This window comes from Anomalospiza imberbis, chromosome 13 (assembly GCF_031753505.1).
Source record: "Anomalospiza imberbis isolate Cuckoo-Finch-1a 21T00152 chromosome 13, ASM3175350v1, whole genome shotgun sequence".
Lineage (NCBI taxonomy): Eukaryota > Metazoa > Chordata > Aves > Passeriformes > Viduidae > Anomalospiza > Anomalospiza imberbis.
This window is the reverse complement of record NC_089693.1, coordinates 18,838,591-18,853,264: the sequence shown is the minus strand read 5'-3', so window position 1 is coordinate 18,853,264 and position 14,674 is coordinate 18,838,591. Positions and strand designations below refer to the sequence as shown.

The window sequence follows — 14,674 nt, the reverse complement described above, 5'->3', positions numbered from 1 at the left end:
GCCAATTTGGGGGCGGGGCTGTGGGCGTGGCCCGGTGTGATGATTGGCTGGGGCGTGGTCACTATGGATGGGGTAGAGCCGGGGGGCGTGGTTTGTTTGGGGGATGACGAGTGGGTGGGCGTGGCCGTATGGGTTGAGGGCGTGGCCCGGTGTTTTGGGGGCGTGTCGGGGGCGTGGCCTGAGCCGTGGCGCGCCGGGAAGGCGGAAGCGGCTCCGGGGCAACGAGCGCCGGGACCGCGGGTCCGGAGGGGCCATGGCCGGGGCCGGCTGGGCCCCGCCGCGCCTCGACGAGTTCATCCTCACCGAGCCCCTCGGCTCGGGCACCTACGCCACCGTCTACAAGGCCTACAGGAAGGTAGGGCCGAGCCCGCCGCGGGCGTCGCCTTTTTGCTCCCGAATCTGCCCCCCCACTCCCGTGGGACCCCCGTTTCCCAGTTCTCCACATGGGGTACCACCCCTAAAGCCCTCGCCTGGCACCTGCCGCCCCCTTGAAGGGTCCTTCCCTTCCGTCCCCACCCGGCGGGCTGGGGGAGCAGCCCGCCGTGGCTCTTTGGGTGGGGGGTCCAGCGTTGTCCCCCCTCCTCGGCAGAGGGACACGCGTGAGGTGGTGGCCATCAAGTGCGTCAACAAGAGGAGCCTGAACCGGGCATCGGTGGAGAACCTGCTGACAGAGATCGAGATCCTCAAGACCATCCGCCATCCCAACATTGTGGAGCTCAAGGACTTCCAGGTGGGCTGGGGGCTTCCCGGGGGGCCTCTGAGCCAGAACTACTCCGGCTTGGATCCATCCCCACTTTCCACGGGTGTATCCGTGGGGTTCGGTGCCAGCAGCTGGGCAAACCGGTCCAGGCGAACCTGTGTGGGTGGGACTGGCTGGGATGGCATGGCAGGGTCTTATTGCCTCGCAGTGGGACAGTGACCACATCTACTTGATCATGGAGTTCTGCGCCGGGGGCGACCTCTCCCGCTTCATCCGGATGCGCCGGATGCTCCCCGAGAAGGTGGCACGCGTCTTCCTGCAGCAGCTTGGTGAGGACCCCCCGCCTGGCTCCCGCTCTGGCTCTGGTGGGGACCCATCCCAGGGTTTTGGGGTGCAGGGCTGTGCTATCACGTGCCCATCCACCCACCCAGCCTGTGCCCTGAAGTTCCTCCACGACCGCAACATCTCCCACCTGGACCTGAAGCCGCAGAACATCCTCCTGAGCGCCCCGGAGAACCCCCAGCTGAAGCTGGCAGGTCAGGGCAGCCCCTGGCAGGGGCTGGGAGGGGGCCAATCCCTTCTCCCTGTGCCCCCACGAGCTCTCTGTCCGGCAGATTTTGGCTTTGCTCAGTACATGTCCCCGTGGGACGAGAAGCACGTGCTGCGCGGCTCCCCGCTCTACATGGCCCCCGAGATGGTGTGTCGGCAGCACTACGACGCCCGCGTGGACCTCTGGTCGGTGGGCGTCATCCTTTACGGTGGGTTTGGCTTTTATTGCCCCGGGGGGCTCTACTCAGGGCTGGTTTCCTCCTCTCCATCTCCCCCCACCGCTCCTTTTCCCCCCGCAGAAGCACTTTTTGGGAAGCCGCCCTTCGCTTCCCGCTCCTTCGCCGAGCTGGAGGAGAAGATCCGCAGCGACCGGGCTGTGGAGGTAACGTGGGGTGGGATGGGGCTGGGGGGGTTCTCGCAGCCCTCAGTGGGCTCAGCCCCTTCCTTCCCCAGCTTCCCAGCCGGCCCCAGCTCTCTCTGGAATGCCGGGATCTCTTGGGACAGCTGCTGGAGAGGGACCCTCGGAAGCGCATCTCCTTCGAGTGCTTCTTTGCCCACCCCTTCGTGGACATGGAGCACATCCCCGGCCCCGAGAGCCTGGGCAAGGCGGTGAGCGGGGCTGGGGGCTGCTGCCTGGGAACGGGGGCGTTCCAAGCCCTGAGACCCCCCCTTGTGTCCCCCAGACCGACCTGGTGGTGGAGGCGGTGAGGAAGGATCAGGAGGGAGACGCCGGTGCCGCCTTCTCCCTCTACCGCAAAGCCCTGGAGTATTTCGTGCCAGCACTGCACTGTGAGTCCCCCGGGGGTTATGTGGGGCCTGGGTGTATTTCTGGGGGGCAGCACCCCGGGGGAGGCCAGCTTTTAGCCCACCCACCCCGTGTTTGGTCATTCTCCCCCTTAGATGAAAGCGACGCACGGCGCAAAGAAGCCATCCGGGCCAAGGTGAGCCAAAACCCCTGGGGGGGTGGGGGCAGCACCCCCATCCTCTGCACCCCGTGTCGGGGGTCTCCTCACCCCCAAGATGTGCACAGGTGAGGCAGTACATCTCCCGAGCAGAGGAGCTGAAGGTGTTGGTCACCTCCAGCAACAAGAACCTCCTGGAGAAAGGAAACCCGGCCAGGGAGCTCCTTAAAGGTAGTGGTTTTTGCCCATCCCCCGGTGTCGGGGTTGGCAGGGGCCGTGGTGGGGTTTTGGGCTGAAGGGTGAAGGTTTTGGGCAATGCCCGTAGCCGTGTCCCCTTGCAGAGATGGCCAAGGACAAGCCCCGGCTCTGCGCGGCGCTGGAAGTGGCTTCAGCTGCCATTGCCAAGGTGAGGGGCGGCCTTGGGGGTCCCCTCACCCCTCGAGGGAAGGGGAAGCTGCAGACCTGGTGGGGAGGGGGCTGCTGGACCCTACCAGCCACAGCCAGCCCCCGGGGCCTCTTGCAGGAGGAGGAAGGCAGGGATGACAGTGACGCCCTGGAGCTGTACCAGCAGAGCTTGGGGGAGCTGCTGCTGCTCCTGGCCGGTGAGTTGGGACTGAGGCCGGGGTTTTAGGGCAAGGATGGGTCCTGCTCCCATCCCTCATCCCGTGGCACATTTCCCCTGCAGCGGAGCCGGCGGGGCGGCGGCGGGAGCTGCTCCACGCTGAGGTGAGTGCAAGCCCTGGGACACCGGCCGTCCCTGGTGGCCTGGCTCCAGAGGGACTGTGTCCTCTCTCTGTCCCCACCAGATCCAGACCCTGATGGCCCGAGCTGAGTACCTGAAGGATCAGATCAAGGTATGATGACGGGGGGGCTCCGGAGCGTGCTGGGGGAGGATAAAGGCTGGAAAAGCCCCCTCTCCCTTGGCAGATGCGGGAGGCACAATCCATGGGCAAAGAGGCGCTGGCAGAGTCCGTCCGGAGCGGTGAGTCGCCCTTTGCCACGGGGACTTGGGCAATATTCCCCCAGCCGTGGGGATGTCCCTGCCCGCGGCTGATCCCAGCCCCACCCGGCCCCGTCCCCGTCCCCGTCCCCGCCGGGGGGTGGCAGCGGCGGGGACAGCCGGTGAGTGCCTGTGTGCCCCGGCACAGCCTGTACCTTGCAGTGACTCCCGGGAGCTGCCCCGCGGGACGCTGCTCGCTGCCCTGCCCGGAGACGCCGGCGCCCAGACGAAGTTTCCGTCCCCCCCACCGGGGTGACACCTGGGGGGTCACCCTCGTGCTCCCGGCCCCGGGGGGGTCGGCGGGGCCATCTGCCCCTCTCCCAGGCGCTGGCTCATTTCCCTGCCAGCCCTGCCCCGACCGTCTGCTGCTGCAGCCTCCCCTGCCACAGCGGCCGGGTTATTCCACTCTAATTCCCTCCGCTGGCTCCATGGGGAGGGTATTTTTATCCTGGCACTGGGCTCTGGCAGGACATCCCCCCTGCTTTTTCGGCTGGGTGGTTCTTCCACCTCCTAAATTCTGGGGGAGCCCACACGGCCCACAAATCCAGCCAGGAGCTGAGGGTGGGCAGGGATGCTCCGCTGTGCCTTCCTCGCCCAGCATCTACCTCTGCATCCACCGCTGCTCGTCCAGCCTCCAGCACCCACTGCACTGGCCCAGCCTGGCCGTACCTGCCTGCCTCTCACTGCTGGAGCACTGGGAATGAGGCTTTTCCTTCCTAAACCTGGAGCCTGACAGGTACTGGCTGCATCATCCGTGTCCCCGTGAGCAGTGCTCAGCGGGGACCGATTGAGTCGGGCACGAGCAGCAGTCGGTCACCTTCAGGGAGACACTCTCAGCATCCTGCCTGCCCTGCTCCACTCCTCAGGGCCCTGACACCCCCAACATCCAAATCACGTTCCCAGGAGTCGTTGTTACGGGGTGCTGATGTTGCCTGTCCTGCAAAACAAGGTACTTGTCTCAAAATCTACTGTATCTCAAGGGAATGTAATTTATTGTCTTTAATAAACTTTAATTTTGATTTCTTCACCTCCTCTGCACTCAGATTTGTGATTTAAGCCTAAGAAGGGTCCCCAGGCAAGCCCAGGACCCTGAGGCCACCTGGGGTCCTGGAGCCATCGAGGCGGGCTGGGGACCCTCGTCCCTGTTCCCCCAGGAGCGGAGCTGGGGTGTCCCCTCCTCTGCTCCAGCAGTGCTGTTCCTTCCTGTGCTCCCCAGGAACACGAGGCAGCCAAAGCAAGGTTTGACCTTGTTTTCACTTCCCATCTTTTTTATTTTTCTGTGTGTGTGGAAAACACGGAGCAGAACAACACGAGCTGTTACGTAAAATCCTGTTTTCTCCAATAGATTTTTGTGGGGGGTGAGGAATGCCCGGGCTGGGCCATGAGGGAAGGCAGAAGGGCTGAAGCGAACAACAGGAGGATTTTTGGGGTGTCCCACAGATATTCTGAGCCATGACCTCTTCCCAAGACAGCCTCCCCCCACATCCTGCCCCTGTGCCGGCTGCTCCGTGCTCAAGCTGGCGCAGAGCTTCCTGGGCAGATGCGACAAGGCACTTCTATATCTTTTTACTCTTATTATCATTATTATTCAGAGCAGAGATTATATCCCGAGGCTTTAAAGTGCTTTCCCAGCCCGTGCCCTCCCCCGGCCCGTGGCGAGCGCGGGGCCGCGGGCATGGCTGCGGCAGCCGGTGCGGATAATCGCATCTGCCTTCACGCTCGGCCGCCAGCGCGGCCCATCCCCAGCCCTCGGGAGCAGGACGAGGCTCTGCATGCTCCCCTGGGGCTGATGGAGTCAGGGTGGATGTGAGCGTCACCTGCACCGGGGTTTTTGGCTGCCCAAATGTCACCGAGGGAAGGTGTAGCTCTGTATCTGAGCAATGACGGGGTGCACCGGTTGTTTCGCTTGTAACTGCTCTTATCGGGATTTTCTCAGGGCCCTCTAGAATTCATCAAGGTTACTAAGACATCAACTGTGCTAAAATAAGGAAGAAGAAAAGAAACTGAATTCCAAGACCACAAGAAAGAGGTGACGGAGAGCTGTGAGCCACCTGGACTATTACCAGTCACATATTCTGAGAAGTGCGTGCAGAATGTGTGGACGAACGAACGAAATGCGTGATCAGCGTGCACAGTAGAGTTAAAATGTATAAATAAGCACATAATATAAACAATAAATGGCTTCTACTTAATCATATTGATTAGTTGTCCCAGAGTCCTGGATTTCCCACAGGAGGGTGGCACAAAGCCAGCGGTGGCAGCGTGGCCTCTGTCCCTCAGCTGCTCAGGGAGGAGCTGCTCCGCTCCAGTCCCATCCATGCCATCCCCCAGCCCTTCCAAAGGGCTCTCCCAGCCCTCACGGGGTGGCTCTTGGGGCCGGATTGTCACCCGGGAGTGGCAGCTGGGTTGTCACCCTGGCGGTGCCAGCGCGTGGGTTGACGTGAGGTCAGGCACGCGATGGGTTGGGGAGAGCTGGGTCAGTGTGTGGAGCCAGCCTTGGGCTTCCCCGGGCTCTTTAATCTGGATTAATCCTGGTTGTTGGACCAGCAGTGGGTGGATGGATGGGCCATCCCTTCCCACAGCCACTCGCAGGGAAGTTTAATTGCCTGCAAAAAGGAGAAGGGAGATTCCCCAGCCTTCCGTGGCAGCTCATTTGTTTCAGCACTTTAACAATTGCTCATTTAATGCTTTATCCATTGGGGAAACCACTCACTCGTCCCACACTCACTGCTGGGAAGGAGGAAGATCCTGCAGCCAGCTGAGGAATGGGCTGGTGCAGGAGGGCGGGAGTTTTGTCAATAAAATTTATGTTATTTGATCAATAAAAGTTATTTTATTTTATTGACAAAAATCCTTACTGACAGCGTCTTTCAGCAACCAGCAAGGGCTTGCTTGGACAAACCTATCCCAATCCCAGCCCCATAGGTGAGGCAATTATATAAGACCTGTAAAACAGAGAGAAAAAAAACCCATTTTCTGCTTTAATCCACACTTACTCTTTGCTTTAAGATTTTTGGTGTGTGTGTTGATGCCCAGAGCAGTCGTATGGCGTGGAGGCTGCAGGGTTGCTCAGGATACAGCAGCAGAAACCACTGGAAACTGGGATTCATCCCTTGGTGGGCAGGGGAAAGGCAGGAGGAGCTGCCTGCCCCTGATGCCCCCATCCCAGCCTCTCCTCCCTCCATCCCGACATCTCCTCCCTCCATCCCGACATCTCCTCCCTCCATCCCAGCCTCTCCTCCCTCCATCCTGACATCTCCTTCCTCCATCCCGACATCTCCTCCCTCCATCCCGACATCTCCTTCCTCCATCCCGACATCTCCTCCCTCCATCCCGACATCTCCTCCCTCCATCCTAACATCTCCTCCCTCCATCCCGACATCTCCTTCCTCCATCCCGACATCTCCTCCCTCCATCCCGACATCTCCTCCCTCCATCCTAACATCTCCTCCCTCCATCCCGACATCTCCTTCCTCCATCCCGACATCTCCTCCCTCCATCCCAGACTCTCCTCCTCCATCCCAGCCTCTCCTCCCTCCATCCCAGCCTCTCACCCCTCCATCCCAGCCTCTCACCCCTCCATCCCAGCTTCCACCCCCATCCCAACCTCTCCTCCCTCCATCCCAGCTTCCACCCCCATCCCAGCCTCTCCTTCCTCCATCCCAGCCTCTCCTCCTCCATCCCAGCCTCTCACCCCTCCATCCCAGCTTCCACCCCCATCCCAGCCTCTCCTCCCTCCATCCCATCCTCCTCCGCCTATCCCAGCCTCTCCACCTTCCATCCCCAATTCTCCTCCCCACCCATCCCAACCTCTCCACCCCCCATCCCAGCCTCCTCCCTCCATCCCAGCCTCTCCTCCCCACTACAGGCTGCGACCCAGCGATGGGAGCAGGGACGCAGCCTCGGAGGAGCATCCTCGGAGCTGCCGATGCTCGGCTTTGCCGGGAACGCTTTGCTGAGGCTTAACACGTCTCGGGAGCCGGGCGGGGGAAGCGGGGGCTGCCTGGCTTTTCACATGCCTGGGGGTCATGGTGCCTCCTAAAATAAACCCGCTGAGCTTCACGCGGCCTTTGCGTGGCGGCACGTGGGCCGGGAGAGCGCCGAGCACAGCCCAGGGGTCGGGCACGGGGGGCAGGGCAAGGGGGGGCCCAGGAAAAGGTGCGGGAGAGGATCCTGGCTGGCTGTGGGGGGATGAACCGCGGGGCTGCATCCCCGGCCCCGCGGCTCCCCGCTCCCGCTGGGATCCTGCTCTCCCGCGGGATGAGCCTTGGTGCATCCTTGGCGGGCAGGGAAAAGGCAGGAGGGACTGCCTGCACCTGCTGCCCCCATGCCAGCCTCTCACCCCCATCCCGGCCTCTCATCCCTCCATCCCGGCCTCTCACCCTCATCCTGGCCTCTCATCCCTCCATCCCAGCCTCTCACCCCCATCCCAGCCTCCCCTCTGTCCATCCCATCCTGTCCTCCCTCCATCACGACCTCTCCTCCCTCCATCCCAGCCTCTCACCCCTCCATCCCAGCCTCCCCTCCCTCCATCCCGACCTCTCCTCCTTCCATCCCGACCTCTCCTCCCTCCATCCCGACCTCTCCTCACTCCATCCCGACCTCCCCTCCCTCCATCCCGACCTCCCCTCCCTCCATCCCGACCTCCCCTCCCTCCATCCCGACCTCCCCTCCCTCCATCCCAACCTCTCCTCCCTCCATCCCAGCCTCCCCTCCTTCCATCCCGACCTCTCCTTCCTCCATCCCAGCCTCTCCTCCCTCCATCCCAGCCTCCCCTCCCTCCATCCCGACCTCCCCTCCCTCCATCCCAACCTCTCCTCCCTCCATCCCAACCTCTCCTCCCTCCATCCCAGCCTCCCCTCCTTCCATCCCGACCTCCCTTCCCTCCATCCCTCCATCCCGACCTCCCCTCCCTCCATCCCGACCTCCCCTCCCTCCATCCCAGCCCCGTGGCTCCCGGCTCCGGTTGGAATCCCGCTCTCCCCCGTGGGATGAGCGTTGATCGTGCCTTGGGCCCGGGATTTAAACAGCGAGGGCACGGCTGGGGCCGTGCCTGCTCCCTGCTATCCCTTTCCTGGTGGGGGATTAGATCAGCTCGGGCTGATCCTCATCAGGTATGATCTCCTTCCAGAGCTAAAGCTGCTCCTGCCAATCTCCCCTCTCGCTTCTCCCTGGCTCCCAGCCGGAGCTGGGCTGGGGATCTGGTGGGAGCACACGTCCCTGGAGCTGCTGGAGTCTCCGGGTCCCAGTGTCTGGAGGGTTGGGAGGATGTGTGTCCACGCCTGAGCTGTCTCTGTCTGTCTGTCCTCTCGGGAATGGACATCAGGAGTTTCCCAGAGCTACCTGGCCCTGGAACAGGATTATCAAGGGGCTGGGGGCAGAAAGGAATCTCTTGGTGCAGCAGCCCCAGCCATGGCTTGATCCAACACCAATAATAATAATAATAATAATAATAATAATAATAATAATAATAATAATATCAGTTTCCCAGCACACTCTCCTGTGTTTTCCTGGATGAGCCATCCTCCCCTGCAAAACCAAACTGCAGCTCATCAGCTCCCACGGGATTTGGAGCGATAAATTCCCAGCCCATGCCAAGTTTTTCCAGGAAGCCTCGCCACAGGAGCCCCCTGCCTGCCGGGATGCTGCCAGGGCTGGGATTCACACCTGCACAAGCTGGGGCTCATCCCTGCAGCGTGTCCTTGCTTGGAGCAGTGCACTGGGCATCCTGCAGTGCCCCTGAGACTGAGAGTTCTCAAGGTTTTGTATTAAAATAGCCAAAAAACCTGCAGAAAAAATGGGAATTTTGTTTGCTTTAAACCCAAATGCTGCCAACAAGTTGCTCGTAGCATTCCTTTGGTCCCAAACATGGGCACAACCAGGAGGAGAGGAGCTTTCTTTGGGATTCTGCTGCCATGGAGCTCTCCTTGGAGCTCCTGTCCCTGCATCAGGAAGGGGCACCCCAAAACCAGGAAAATAGGAAAATTTGCCCAGGAAAACAGAGCTTGGGGAGAGAAGTAAATGCATAGACATCTCCTGGTATTTATTCCACTGGTTATAACAGTGCCATGGCACGGGGACAGCACAGGAGGGGAGGGACACTCAACCGAGCACGGCACGACTACAGCACGACGAGCGGGAGACAGGGAGACATTCCCTCATGGCTTTGTTCTTCTCCTGGAAGGAACAAGGACAGGATGCCATCCCAGGAGAGGGATGCCACTGCTCCGGGGAAGGGCTGCTGCGGGCTCAGCTCAGCAACAGGGAGGGCTTTTGTTCCTCTCTGGTGTCAATTCGGGCTTCAGCACCCCCCTTCCCACAGGGATCATATAGCAGGTCCTTCCCGGCTGGCTCCTTCCGAGGGGCCCTCAAGGGCGCAGGGGTTGGTGTTCCTTGCAGGGATGGGATGGTGTTTCTCGGGTGATGGGGACGGGACACGGGGAGGGGGGGTGTTCCACACCCTGCCTCGTCCTTGCGAGGCAAATCAGAGCCTCCCGGTCATTTCTAGGAGGCTGAGTGGAAACGCAGAGGCAGAGCCGCAGCCTGTGGCCACCACTCCAAGGTCAATCACACCCTAAGGTCAATCACACTCCAAGGTCACTCTCCTTCCCTGCAACCTCCCCAGCTCTGGCTGCGGACACCCCCTGCCCGGGCATGGGAGGAGGCCTTGGGGAACGGGGGGGACATGCTGGCTCTTGGCTCTAACCTCAGCCCAGAGAACGAAACGAAAGCCACACATCAGGGACACCTGGGTCAGGGACTTGAGGGGTCACACGGCTCAGGAGGACCCGAGTGACGCACGGCAAGGGTGACAACGTCGCTGGGGTCCCCGCTGCAGGCAGCAGCCCCCGCCAGACCCTGCGCTGCGTCCCCTCCCGCTCAGCCCCATCACATCACGGAGCACTTCTCCGCCGATTGCTTCAGGTCCTCTAGCGTGGCCGAAGCTTTGTCCTTCAAGGAATCAAGGTCCAGGTTCTGGATGTTGCTGAGCTGGCCGATCACTGAGTTCTTCTCCTCCTCCTCCTCGTTGTCCTGCTCGATCATCTTGGCCAGCTCCTTGGGCAGCTCCACGTCACCTCCCACCAGCTGGATCTGGTTGTCATCCGTTTCGTTCTGGAAGGGGCCGGGAGAGAGTCAGGAGGGGGGATGGCACAGCGGGAAGGGGGCTTCTGGAAGCATCACAGGAGGGGCTTTGAGCTGTCTTCCCACTTAAAGGACCATGTGGGAAGGTCCCTGGGGGTGAGGGTGGGATGTTGGTGCAGCTTGAGGAGAGCCTGGGCACTCACAGCGAGAGGCGAGATGGAAACCCACGCGCAGCACCAGTACAGACTGTTTTCCAGCTCGCGTTGCAGGGGGTTAGGCACATAATTAAGCTAGGCTTATGCTTAACGACTGCTCCCACCGGCGGACGGGATCAGCTCTGAGCTGGGAGCCACGGGGAGACTCGGGATGAGGCAGCCCGGCTGCCAAGCGGGATCAGTAATGAGCAGAAGAAACTTGTCAAAAGATGAGAAGGGACATCTCAAGCACAAGAAGGCAGTGAAAGGATGGTGGGGCCAGATCCAAATAAATCCCAGTTTCCCCTGGCAAATAAAAAAAAATCTCCATCTCTTCTTTCTCTGCCTTTTCTGGCTTTTGGCAGGAGGTAAAAGAAATTCTCCAGCTGTTTATTTCCTGGATATAAAAGGGGGGTGGGAAGTAGGGGGGGTGAATCCAGGCTGGCTGAACAACACCAAACAATCAGAGCAATCTCACTTGGCTTAGCTGACCCTTCGGAACTAATATTAGCCCGGCTCCAATTTGGAGTATTCACCACTGAGCGACTCTTCCTGAATAAAGGGTGGGTTTGGAGGCAGAAGAGCTTGTGACAATTCCAAGAAAGGCTGAATTATCCCTTGATTAAATTGTTTTCAGTGAATCGTTCATCGTGCGGAAATTCCAAAATTGGAATTTAGGTAGGAGACGTTCACCAAATAATCCAGGGAGAGGAGCTGGCTAATCCAGCCAGGAAGGTGCAACCCTGGCTGCACTCCCAGCTCCAGGGAGTCTGGGGTGAAGGTGGTTTTCCCTCACCCAGCTGGATTTAGGGGACAAAAGTGAGTGAGAGGGGAATCAAGCAAGGCTGGGAGTCCACTGTCTCAGGCTGGTGGTCTGTGGTGCTCAGGGGGAAGGAAAAGTTTGGGGAGAAGGATGGTTTTTGAGGGGAATTTGTTTGCCTTTGGGCTTTGAGGCTCAAACGCCAGCCAGCCAAGGGGGTCCTTGTCCCTTCCCCTCACCCCAGAGCTCCATCTGGAGCTTGGCTCCCCTCGTGGCCCCGTTCCCAGCGCAGCCGTACCTTGGGGAGCCTGTACTTGTCTCGGAAGTGGGACCTGACTGTGGCTCTCTCCGCCTTGCGCTGGGCAAACTGGGCATCTCTCTCCATCCTGTGAAACACACGGGGCACTAACCAACAGCCCGTGCCCCATTTCCCCGGGTTTGCACTTCCCCCCAGCCTCAGCACCCCCATTTTCTCTGAAAAGTCCCGCTTTCCCACAATTTCCTCCCCCCGGCGCAGCCTGGAAGGAGAAACAATCCCATCTCGCGGGCGAGGAAGCGGATTAAGGGATTAGGGGGGGTCATTAAACCCCCTCGCGGTCCTGCTGTCCCCAGCGCCTCTCCCCCCATCTCCCATGCGCGGGATGCGGGACTGCAGCGGGAGCATCCCCTTCCCGCAGGGACCCCGGGGCTCCAGCCCGTGCCGGTGCCCGGTGCCGCCCGCACTCACTTCTCCTCCACCAGCTGCCGCTGGTACTCCTCATACTCCTCGCGGGTCATGCCCTGCGCCTCGGCCGGAGACTTCTCGCCCTCGCTCTTCTCCTCGCCGCCCAGGCCGCCCGTGAGGTTCTTCAGCTGCCCCCCCACCATGCTCTTCACCATGAACGCCATGGCCGCGCCTTCGGGGGGCCGGGGGGCCGGGGGGCAGCGCGGCTCTGCAGCTGGGACAGCCGGGGTCACCGGGTGGTCCGGGGAGGATGGGGGTGTGGAAGATGGGGAGCCCCCGAGGAACGGGGCTAAGGGTGAGCTGGAGCGCCAGGGAGCCGAGAAATGGTCGGAGCTGGGGTGCCGGGATAGGGAATCGCCGGGAGGCTGTGGATGGAGCTCCTGGAGAGCCGGAGTGCCGGGCTAGGGAGCAGCTGGGGTCACCGGGATGTGCTCCTGGGCAGCTGGAGCGCTGAGCGCCCGGGGAGCTGGGACAGCGGGCGGTGGAAGAGCCGGGATGAGCGGAGCTGGGCTCCTGGGGAGCGGGGTCTGCGTTAGGAGGAGCTGGGAACAGGGGAGATGAGCTCCCGGGGAGGAGCCGCGGTCAGCGGAGCCGAGGTCGCGGGGAGCTGGGAGGATGCGGGATGAGCAGAGCCAAGCTCACACTGTACCGAATTCCTGAGGAGCCAGGATCAGCAGAGCGGAATTTCCCGGGAGGCGGAATAGCGAGTGATGAGAAGCGGGGTCAGCAGAGCTGAGTCCCGGGGGAGCTGTTGTGCGGGGTCACGGAGGAGAGGGGCTCAGCGGGGATGAATTCCCGGGATGACGGAAAGCTGAATGCCCGGGGTGCCAGAGTACGGGGCAGTGGAGGAGCCAGAGACGGGGGAGATGGGTTCTCGGGGACCTGGGGCACGGGGTTATGGAGGAGATGGGGTCAGCGGGGATGACAGAGTACCGAATTCCCGAGGAGCCGCGACCAGCGGTCAGCGCAGCGGAGTTCCCGGGCCAGTGGAGCACGGAGTTCCCGGGATGCCGGAGTACTGAGAGATGGAGGAGCCGGGCTCAGCGGAGCAGAGTTCCCGGGAGGTGAGTTCCCAGAACGGCGGAGTCCGGAGCTCCAGGGACGCCGGCGTCAGCGGAGCGGAGTTGTGGGGATGCCGGAGTGCCGAACTGCCGGGATGCCGGAGTACAGAGTTGCCGGGGTGCCGGAGTCCGGGATGCCGAAGCTGCTGCCGGGGTGTGCGGGGTCAGCGGGGCCGCGCCGCCCGGCCGCCCATGGCGGAGCGGTCCCGGCCCGGAGCGGAGCGGAGCGGGCGCTGTAGCACCGGGGCTCGCGCAGCTCCGGTGTGTGTGTCCCTGCACGGCGGCGGCAGCACCGCCTTCCGCCCTGCCCCGCCGCCTCTCCGGCCCCGCCGCCTCCCCCCGGCCCCGCCGCCCTCCGCCGGGCGGAGCCGCCGCCGTCCCGACCCGCACCGGGGCACCGCGAGTGACGCCACCCCCGTGGGAAGAAGGAGCCCCAGAGCTCCCCGGGGACACCGGGTGGATGGAGCCACTGTGGGGGCTGCGGGGAGCCCCCCGAACAGCCTTCCCTCCGTGATTCCCGGCTGCTCCATCCCACCGAGGAGCAAACCCACCCTAGCGCCCTTTCTCCCACTCTATTCCCCATCCTTCGGGTCTGGCAGGAGGAAAAGCCAGGCTTTTCCTTGGAACAAGCCATATGCACCAGCACCAGTCACAACTGTTGTTTGCGCATCCATCCAAGGGCTGGTGCCCAAAAGTTCCTTTCCTTTTATCCTGTTAATGATATCCCTGGAAGTAGTCCCATCCCTGGAAGTGTCCAAGGCCGGGCTGGACAGGGCTTGGAGCAGCCTGGGATAGTGGAAAACGTCCCTGCTCATGGCAGGGGTTGGAGCTTGGGAGAGCTTTATGGTCCCTTCTGATTCCAGCCATTCTGTGATTCTGTGATCCCACGACTTTATGATACTAGTTAATACTAAAGCTGCTCTCAGCCCCCAGAACACAGGCACGAAGGTGTTCACTGATCACCTAAATCAGGAGGACGGAGCAGGCATTGATTGTGTTGCATCATTCCCTGGCTCTCTCCAACCCCACTCCCACTCCTGCTCTTCCCTTTGACTGCAGCCGCATTCCAGGCCTTGGGGAGTGAGCAATTAATGGCATCAGCAACGCACCTCCCTTCCAGATGGCCAGCCTGGCTTTAACAGACATTTCTCCCTTTTTTCTTCTCCGCTCCTGAAAAATGAGCGTGGATCCAAACCCCAATCCCGGCTTGCGGGAAATCATTTCATTTCCGAAATATAAAGACAATCTCTGCAGATTAAAATGATGGAACAGCTGTGGAGTGACAGAACCAAGTGACAGAGGGAGGGGGCCCATCTCCTCCCCTCCCCCCTGCCCAAGGTAAAATTATGTCTTAAGAGGAAAATAGATTAAAATATAACGCATTTTTCTAGGATAATAATCTGGCCAGCAGCTTGGCAGTCACTGATGCTCTTAGGGATTGGGACATGCTCTTGGAGGTGACAACAGGGGATTTGTCCCGGTGAAGGCTCTCCTGGCAGAGCAGAGCCCCCTGATTGATGCCAGCAGTTCCCTCGAGTCCATCCAAATGTGCAAACTGACGCTGGGATGAGGGAGGTCCCTCTGTTTGGCACAACTCCAGCGTCACCCACAGCATCCCCCACCACGCAGGTGCCCCTGCGCCTGCTGCTCACCCCGAGCTGACAGCTCAGGAGCCTCAACAGCTTTTTGAAGTGATGATTT

The 14,674-nt window shown here is 61.2% G+C and overlaps 2 protein-coding genes across 3 annotated transcripts; one reads left to right on the top strand and one right to left on the bottom strand.

Annotated features, from left to right (window-relative positions):
- Nucleotides 1–25: 25 nt before the first annotated feature.
- ULK3 (unc-51 like kinase 3) lies at nt 26–4,178 on the top strand. Of its 2 annotated transcripts, XM_068204364.1 has the most exons (17): nt 26–36; nt 184–355; nt 590–730; nt 909–1,029; nt 1,132–1,236; nt 1,315–1,458; nt 1,549–1,631; nt 1,703–1,858; nt 1,933–2,038; nt 2,150–2,190; nt 2,280–2,382; nt 2,493–2,557; nt 2,675–2,753; nt 2,837–2,877; nt 2,958–3,005; nt 3,079–3,133; nt 3,300–4,178. In XM_068204364.1, exons 2-17 carry the CDS (start codon nt 254–256, stop codon nt 3,314–3,316), a joined length of 1,407 nt encoding a protein of 468 aa, XP_068060465.1. In that variant the 5' UTR covers nt 26–36; nt 184–253; the 3' UTR covers nt 3,317–4,178. The 2 variants fall into 2 exon arrangements, with proteins under 2 accessions (XP_068060465.1, XP_068060464.1); XM_068204363.1 differs by having other exon boundaries at nt 1,315–1,631.
- Nucleotides 4,179–9,173: 4,995 nt separating this feature from the next.
- On the bottom strand, nt 9,174–13,093 carry CPLX3 (complexin 3). Its single transcript, XM_068204362.1, has 4 exons — nt 12,846–13,093; nt 11,916–12,120; nt 11,487–11,574; nt 9,174–10,264 (listed from the first exon to the last, which is right to left on the bottom strand). Exons 2-4 carry the CDS (start codon nt 12,074–12,076, stop codon nt 10,040–10,042), a joined length of 474 nt encoding a protein of 157 aa, XP_068060463.1. The 5' UTR covers nt 12,077–12,120; nt 12,846–13,093; the 3' UTR covers nt 9,174–10,039.
- Nucleotides 13,094–14,674: the final 1,581 nt, after the last annotated feature.

Coding starts and splice junctions, on each gene's coding strand:
- CPLX3 (XM_068204362.1), bottom strand. CDS start 12,076: ATGGCGTTCATGGTGAAGAGCATGGTGGGGGGGCAGCTGAAGAACCTC. Junction 11,575..11,915: donor CGGCAGCTGGTGGAGGAGAA/GTGAGTGCGGGC, acceptor TGTGTTTCACAG/GATGGAGAGAGATGCCCAGT. Junction 10,265..11,486: donor ACAAGTACAGGCTCCCCAAG/GTACGGCTGCGC, acceptor GGCCCCTTCCAG/AACGAAACGGATGACAACCA.
- ULK3 (XM_068204363.1), top strand. CDS start 254: ATGGCCGGGGCCGGCTGGGCCCCGCCGCGCCTCGACGAGTTCATCCTC. Junction 731..908: donor TGGAGCTCAAGGACTTCCAG/GTGGGCTGGGGG, acceptor ATTGCCTCGCAG/TGGGACAGTGACCACATCTA. Junction 2,558..2,674: donor CTTCAGCTGCCATTGCCAAG/GTGAGGGGCGGC, acceptor GGCCTCTTGCAG/GAGGAGGAAGGCAGGGATGA.